Source organism: Ostrea edulis, chromosome 2 (genome assembly GCF_947568905.1).
Source record: "Ostrea edulis chromosome 2, xbOstEdul1.1, whole genome shotgun sequence".
Classification (NCBI taxonomy): domain Eukaryota; kingdom Metazoa; phylum Mollusca; class Bivalvia; order Ostreida; family Ostreidae; genus Ostrea; species Ostrea edulis.
The window spans coordinates 91576784-91585741 of NC_079165.1; the positions used below are offsets into that span (position 1 = coordinate 91576784).

The 8958-nt window shown below is 38.1% G+C and overlaps 1 protein-coding gene across 1 annotated transcript; it reads left to right on the forward strand.

The window, feature by feature from the left end:
• Positions 1-4966: 4966 nt before the first annotated feature.
• On the forward strand, positions 4967-8217 carry LOC125681480 (inositol oxygenase-like). Its single transcript, XM_048921608.2, has 2 exons — positions 4967-5682; positions 7339-8217. Exons 1-2 carry the CDS (start codon positions 5466-5468, stop codon positions 8004-8006), a joined length of 885 nt encoding a protein of 294 aa, XP_048777565.1. The 5' UTR covers positions 4967-5465; the 3' UTR covers positions 8007-8217.
• Positions 8218-8958: the final 741 nt, after the last annotated feature.

Here is an 8958-nt window from a genome sequence, read left to right on the forward strand (position 1 = left end):
ATTTACATTTTTCGTAATACGTTTACAAATGAAGATTCAAGTTTGCTACATGTTTGGTATGTTATAAAGATACATTGAGATGTATTCACAAGCTTAGAATTAATCCAGTTAATCATAATCATTGGAGATCAAGCTTACAGTTTCATATTTTCATAGACATAAGTACAATGATAAACTTTGTCATAGTAAGTGGTAACTGCAGAACTGTAGCTCTCTGAAAAAATATTGTGACGGAACAGAGAGCTACAGTTCCACCCCTTATAAAAACCTTCGATTTACGGCGAACAAAAAGCTGCGCACGGTTGAGGCCTGATATCGTTGTATTCTTGAGTTGCTGTCTCATAATTTAATATAAAAAAATTCTTAACATATTTTCCTACTACACTTGTGTCCAATATTCATTAAAGCCCCACACGACCCGAAAACTCCCAGCTTCAAATGATTTCGTTTGTTGATGAGCCATGTAGGTAGCCGGTCAACTCGAATTCCGGTTCATTTCCATACTTGCACAATAACGTCAAGATGTGAACTGATATTCCCACAAATATTTGAAATAATATATCACCCCAGTTTCTTCAAATAATAATTATTCAAATAGCTGAACTCACAGCAATGCGGCTTCCATTAGTCTGGTCCGGTCAGTGGGGATCCAGGTTTGAATAGGTCCTCAGTACCCCTTGCTTGTCGTAGAAGGCGACTAAATGTGGCGTCCTTCGGATGAGACCGCAAAAACCGAGGTCCCGTGTCACATCAGGTGTGGCACGATAAAGATCCATCCCTGCTCAAAGGCCATGAGCGCCGAGCATAGGCCTAAATTTTACAGTCAATCACCGGCAGTGTAGACGTCTCCATATGAGTGAAATATTCTCGAGAGGGACGTTAAACAATATTCAATCAATCAATCTCCATCCCTGTCACACGAGTGTTAAGGACTTTTGTAGCATTTTCACCAATCAAGAGTTTATTTTACCTTTAAAAAAACCCCTTAAATTTCTATAAATTATTCGTGTTGATAATAAATGAAGAGCGAACATATAACTTATAACGAATTTTATGAATATATACCAACAACAACAGGGTTCGAATTGACCCGGCTACCCAACATGGCTACGTCTAATCTCGGTTGAGATTCGGCTCGGCTGAGGTGGCAGGGGACAGTTTCTTTGGTTCTGAAACATATGGATAGGGGGTATACATCAAAGTCAGATTATGACAGACTAATGAAAAATCATATTTCCCTTTTATGTCAATACTTGTATTTCATATTGGTGTAGTTAATAAATTATGACCCTAAATTACATGTAATCTATAAATACTGGTGCTGGTGCACAAAACATGCTCTGAGCAGGTTCCCCCTTTTTGCTTTCATTTTCTCTCATTTGGGCTAATCCGCACACCCCCCCCCCCCCACACACACCATCACAGAACCAAACAAGGGGATTTAGACACTGTACACAATCAAGAACCCTATCTGCCCTTCTCAAAAATCTACCTTTCATATGGGACCATCCACCTTCCCTCTCAGCTACAGACCTTTTGCTGGACCATGCGTGTTTTCACCGGAATTTCTTCAGCAACTGACCACGTGTCTTAGTTCCGTATTTACACCCATCTATATGCTAGGAATCATGGTGACACCTACATGTTGTATATCAACATTTTTATTAAGCACTCAGCTACATTTGACATACATCCTAAAATTATTGTATACATTTTTACACATGTAATATCACTTCAAATATGGGGTATTTCCATTTTTTTTTTTTAAAAGTTGACCGGGCCTATAGTGCGAAACTGTCCCCTGCTACCTGAATATTTGAACTGACGCCTTCACCGAATCTCGGAGCAGTCCTTCATAATTCATGTCTGGAAATTTACTTTCAGCTTCGGTCAGTTCTAGCAATTAATGTGCACTTATTTGACACTGCTGTTCGCTTCAAATAAGTGATTTAACTATCAAACTAACTCTCTATCACTATTAATTTTGTATTGCTTACCGTCTGGGTATAAAAATCCCAAAACGAAAATAAGCACTAAATTTTCCGTTCAAATGAAGACTTCCATGGCACAATATTTTATCTCCTGGAATTAAAGAGTTCCTATTATCTGCTTTATCTAGTTACTGGTACATTGTATCTCTACATACCTACTTGCATTTCGCTAATTAAAAAAAAAAACCCATAGGAACTCTTCAATTTTGGGAGATAAAATATTGCCCCATAGAAGTCTTGGGAAAATAAGTGATGGTTTATTTCATGGAATTTACATACTTAGACGTTAAGTTTTACAGCACTAATAGTGATACAGATTTGGTTTGATAGTCAACTAACTGATCTGAAGCGAACAGTGGTGTCACTTAAGTGTACATTAATTGGTAGAACTGGCCGAAGCTGAAGGTAAATTTCCAGACATGAATTATGAAGGACTGCTCCGAGATTCGGTGAAGGCGTCAGTCCAAATATTCAGCCGAGCCGAATCTCAACCGAGATATGGCTACGTCAACAAACGAAATCATTTGAAGCTGGGAGTTTTCGGGTCATATGGTGCTTTAATGAATATTTGAAGGTATTTTTAGACACACTTATAGTAGGAAAATATGTTAAGAATTTTTTGATATTAAATTTATGAGACAGCAACACAAGCATACAACGAGATCAGGCCTCAACCGTGCACAGCTTTTTGTGCGCCGTAAATCGAAGGTTTTTATAAGGGGTGGATCTGTAGCTCTCTGTTCCGTCAAAATATTTTTTCAGAGAGCTACAGTTCTGCAGCTAAGTAAGTGGCATAGTTGATTTTCATAATTGTGTGTGAAGGCTACACTAACCCTAAACCAATGAGGAGCGGGGTGTCTGCTAGTTATTGGATATTCCGAGAAGTTCAAACTGATATTAGAACTTGATGACTTGCATGCTATTTTTAGATGCGGACCCCCCCCCCACCCCCCGAGGTTTGTATTTTCTGCTGCATAAAACTATGTCATCAATATTAGGTCCTCTATTGTATAATGACGTCAAACAAAGGCTGTGACATCACATCTAATGTCTTGCTCCGGCTGTGATCTATAAATCACATTTCATTATAATCCCTATACAGGCCTTCTCATTTCTAGATAGTGGACAGGAAATCATGAAAATGTGAAGTTAAAGAATACTGATCAATCTCATAACTCCTATAAAGAATACAAAATTAAAGAGTTGGGCAAACACGAACTCCTGGACATACCAGTGGTGGGATCAGTTGCCTAGGAGAAGTAAGCATCCCCTGTCGACCGATCACATCCACCGTGAGCCGTATAAACGGAGTAATCCCTAGTTAAAATCAGTGTGTAAAGAACGGCCATAAAACACACAGACAGCATTGCTCCAATGGCAGGTTTATTGGCAAACTAGATCGTAATCCACGTAAGTTAATAATCTCAGATCAGCGAAGATGTTACTTTATAACGAGATCGAATAAAGGACGGAATGGGCGGCGGAAAGGGTAAAAAAAAGACGTTAATGCAAAAACGAACAATTAATTTTCAAAAACATACTGAAATACAAAACATAGGAGGGCCGGTAGGATTACGGGACCTTTTTTCAACGCTGAAAATATTAGAGCTTGATAAGCAGACAGACCTTTGGATCGCCATCAAAGAATACACTTGTACACGCTTATTGCATCTCCATGGATGTAAAAAGTTCGACTTCTTTGTAATTATACCTTCTGAAATTTCTTTTCGGTCAGAGAAGAGGCAGCTTCTCTTGCTGCCAAGTTTGAGCTTTTTTAATTCATCAAATTTACCGTCATCCCGAGATTTCCTTCTAATCAGAGAGATAACGTATAGTTTATTGGAATGATAATATCACTGACCATTAAATGATCGCTTTCCCCTAAAAATTATTTTAATCAGTTTCCATAAATTTTGAGGTTTCTTCGATGTCCTTATATGATATATAGTAATTTGAATTTGCCTGCAATGTGTTGACTGATCAGGAAAAATCCCAGGTGTTGTGAAGGTGGTCATTAACCATAAACGATTAAATGGGGGGGGGGAGATTTTTATTCTGAGTATGTAATCTTTCAATGAAATACCAATAATCAATTGCATTTTGTTTCGTAATAGTATATATTCACCAAAAGTATGATAACCATACTCAAAAATTTAATTTAATTTAATTTTCCAATTTATTGTCAAAGACAGATAGTTCCCCAAAAATTATGGGATTAAATTATACTCACTAGAATTGAATCCTATTCATAATAATGCGTATATGATTTTGATATAATTCATTTCTATACCAACATTCAATGTTGTTGAAATTGCCTCCGTTATATGTATTAACTACATTAGAGAATTCTTTTTATTGAAAGGGTACTATACGCATAGTTTCTCAAGAGCACCTGCGACCATAGGGAAGATTTTCTCAATAAGAAATATGTAAATATATTTCTATATGTGCGTTGAATTTAATATTGATTGGAAGCGAGTCCTTGACATAGTTTGACAGGACGTTCAGGTTCTGGGGGCATGGTAATTTTCGATAGGCATATTCTTGCCTAGATTTACCCCCACTTCTCGTATCGTGTTTGTCAATTTTAAAATGATAAACCTGATGGTGCAGTCCATTTAAATATGACTTCGTGTCTGATTCTGAATAACATTTAGACACATATTTACGTCTCTATAACACGCCCTCTTTTTCAGAGTTAAAAAACGATGCCAATGTTTCCGACTTGTCAAAGGAAATAAACGATTGATTCTCGACTGTCTTCAAATAAGATTATCGTATTAAACTAAACTGCTTCTCACATCAAGCAGAAACATATATGTACCTGTTCATGTGATAATGCTTATACCAATTAAGTCAATTGTTATTCTATCTGTTCTGCATGTAGTGATCCGGTGGATAAACACGAGTTATATAGGGGTATTTAATATTCATGAAATTTAATGATTTAATTTGAAGAACATAGGTATTATAGTTTGATAAACTTCCCCAGGTAAATTGCATGAAAGATTTCGAAGAATTTTTTATTTTGTTTATAGACGGCTGAATTCTGAAATCAGCTGGTTGTAAATAATCTCGCCTTATGATTAATACGACTAAATATTGTACAATACCGGATGACCTCCATTCCACGTGATAATAACCTCTTAATTTGCATACATTTTTTTTATTTGCCTTGTTTGATATATGCTCTTGAAATGTTCATATTTCTTTTCTTCAAAATATCTATGCCTACTGAAAAAAAACCTACCATACCGTTAAAGTGTTAGAAAAATCACGAGAAACTGACTATAACAAATAGGCTTATTAATATGCATGCATACGTCATTATGTTTGTAAACATAGAATTAACGTACGACATCTCAGCGAATGTAAATGCAGTTTAAACCGGTTAGAGACTCTAGCAGTATTTCTACTCTGTGGTGAAGGAATGGGTATCATTCGCGGTTAAGCAGTAGCAAGGATAACACCGAAATGTCTGCCGATGTCTTGAAGCCCCCGAGTGGCGTGCCCCTCCCAGAGAAACCCATACCTTTGGAAGACCCCTCGGAGTATCGACCTGAGCACAAAAAGAAAGAGGATTTCAGGAATTTTAACATCCACACCACCCCAGCTCATGTGGTGGAGACGTACAGGCAGATGCACACCCATCAAACACTGGCTTATGTGCGAAACAAAATGGAACACTGGGGTAGGTCAGATTTATTGATCGTTAATCCAATTCGTCGTGGAGGATAGTGCTGTGCGTGTTTCCGGCCATTGTCTCGCTTCTGTTTGAAAATCTTTTAAAAAAACATATATGATTATATTATCATTTTTGCTGAAACTCCCTTGTTTTGTATAAAACGTGTTATGAAATATGGGCGTATATACGGAAGTTTACCATTTCCCTCGTTCTCATTGGCCCTCGCCTTGTGTTCGTTTACTATAGAAACGAGAGAGAAAAAATCATCTCGGTGCACGAGAACTTGATTACAGATGAGAGATCCGCAACGATGCGTGACGAATTTACCGGATTTACAAACACGTACAATATATGGAGGGTAATCATGTTCAAAGAAAGTATACCGCGTATTAGGTCCCCAAGCGATATTTTAAAAGTGTCTGTGATCCAAACATGCAACCGTGTTAATTTCTCAGCATATGTATACATTTAGTTGCGCTCAATTTCGACAAACATGTAGACTTTACATTCGTTTACTTGTAACGTGTCAGATCATAGGCGTAGCTTGGGTTCGAATATTACCGAGGCAGGGGGTCTGGGGGGCGCAGCCCCCTAGAAGCTATCGACATTTTAACAACGTAAAAGGTGTTGGTTTTTTTTTTTTTTTTTACCGAGGCAGCTGCCTCGGTTGCCTCAATGGAAGCTACGCCACTGCAGATGCTATGTTGTAAGGTACAGCTATGTAAATACTAAGTCTACAAACGGAAATACTGTAGTGATGACCGCGTATAACTTAGGAAATAAACTTATAAAGAGAAATGTAAAATAAGAAATCAAACGATTACACAAATGAAGAGTACAACACCGAGGAATACATTTCTGAGAAACATAACTTACATCCCCTGAGTTACAACATACATACATGTATCTGAGACTGATAAATTAACACGGTTGCATGTTTGGATTAACAAGTTTACATGCTTGGATACCCTCCATAATGCAGTGGTTATGTCTGTTCATTCACCAGCACCTTATGGGAGGGATTAGGAGCACCTTGTGGGGGGATTAAGAGCACCTTATGGGAGGGATTAGGAGCACCTTATGGGAGGGATTAGGAGAGTACTGATAATGCTAGGATAATCAAACCCCGTACCTATGTTCTCCATGGTGGTGTTGCCAGTATATTTAAAAAAAAATATAACAATGTTGTTTCTCATGTTGTACAGAGTACATTCTTTTAGTTTTATGTCGAACAAAATCTTTTGTGAGATAACACGTCATTAAAAACCGTCAGGACCAATTTTTGACCTTGTTTTTAGTCAAATGATGTACTCGTATGTTGAAGTTTGTGAAAGCATATATTACTGTGGGATAGACGTGAATATCAAACATGCAGGAAAAACAACTTTTAACGCCCCTTTTTATCTTCCAAAAAAATAAATAAATAAGAATAATAAATTGGAAAACACGTTTCTGTGTTATTTTGCGACTACGATATGGTTAAAAGCATACATCATTTATATCTTCTGTCTGGGCAGATTATTTGGGAATGGTAAAATAAAATATTTCATTTTAAATTTTCGTTTTTGTAAGAGAAGAAAATGTTCACGTGACAGTGGGTACTTTGAGCCACCTGAAACAAATAGCAGATGCTTGTTTCACGATAGTGTCTTTTCTTTGCAGGAAAATTCAATCACGCTGAAATGACAATGATGGAGGCTCTTGCGTGCTTGAATTCATTCAAAGACGAAAGTGACCCAGATGTAGACATTCCAAATGCCTTCCACGCTTTCCAAACTGCTGAGGGAATTCGGGAGAAACACCCGGATAAGGAATGGCTACAAGTGACTGGTCTTATTCACGACCTTGGCAAGGTGATGGCCCTTTGGGGAGAGCCACAATGGTCCACCGTCGGGGACACGTTTGTTGTAGGATGTGCCCCAGACGACAGTATAGTTTTTGGACAGGAAAGTTTCAAAGATAACCCCGACATGCAAGACGACAAACTGAATACGAGGCTGGGCATTTACGAGGAGAATTGTGGCTTGGACAAGGTTTTGATGTCTTGGGGACACGACGAGTACCTCTACCGCGTGCTTCTGCAGCACCCCCACAACTTACCAGAGGAGGCCCTCTATATCATCCGGTTCCATTCCTTCTACCCCTGGCACACCTGCAATGCCTACAATTACCTCTGTAGCAACAAGGACCTAGAAATTAAGAAGTGGGTACTGGAGTTTAACCAATTCGACCTGTACACCAAACGCTCAGACCTCCCGGACGTGGAGAACCTCACCAAATACTATTCTAAGCTGGTAGAGAAGTTCGTGCCGGGAAAAGTTCGATTCTAGAGACCCTGCAGAGTATCCAGGATATTCTATTTTATAACCAGATCATGAATACATATGCAGTTTTATGTAAATGAATTATTTCATGGTATTTATAGAATCATTCTATGAATGACTTAAATTTGGCAGTGATGGTGCTGATTCTATTGACTTGTTTCAGAAGCAACTCAAATAATCTATGCAGTTTTAATGTATAAAAACATTGTGCACTTCAGCCTGAAGTTCCACTTATTTCTTTAATTCTATAACGACCATCAAAGGACACATTGTCTGAAGATCTATAGTCGAAGTGCATTCATTGGCGTGTTGGCACTCGAGAGACAATCATGATCAGAACAGCTTGTTTACAACATGTCTCGTGTTTGAAAACATTCTTCACTCCTTCACCAAACAGCTACATATTTATAATTTGTTAAAGAATGATACGTTTTCAAAGTTTTATTCCTTTGACATTCATATGAAACGGACCATGCACAAACTAGTGATCATAATAAGAGTTATCGGTCCTTCCAAATGAATGTATTTTAGTAATATAAGAGTTATCGGTCTTCCAAATGAATGCTTATTAGTGATCTCGGTAAATGTATTATAAATACTGTGGCTTGTTGTCTTTTTAGTCATTCTGGTAACGAGACGACAGGACGAGGAGTCGATAGAGCAGAAGTTGACTGAACGAAATGTGGACAGCTGTGGTCTGTTATTGTCTTTTCGCTCCAAAACAGACAACAAAATCTGCAATCGTTGCAACTGACGTTTTTTGTTTGTTGTTTTTTTTTCGCCCGAAAATAACGAATCGGCAGAATAGGAGCGAAAAGACGACAGAAATAAAACTCAGCAAATTAGCGACCCATTTTTTGGGGGGGTTGCATTCGATGGCGCTCTGGTGGTTTTTTTTTTCGGCCTGTTATCTTGCGATTGGAAAAGGGCCATTTTTACGCCCCGCTAAGATATTAAC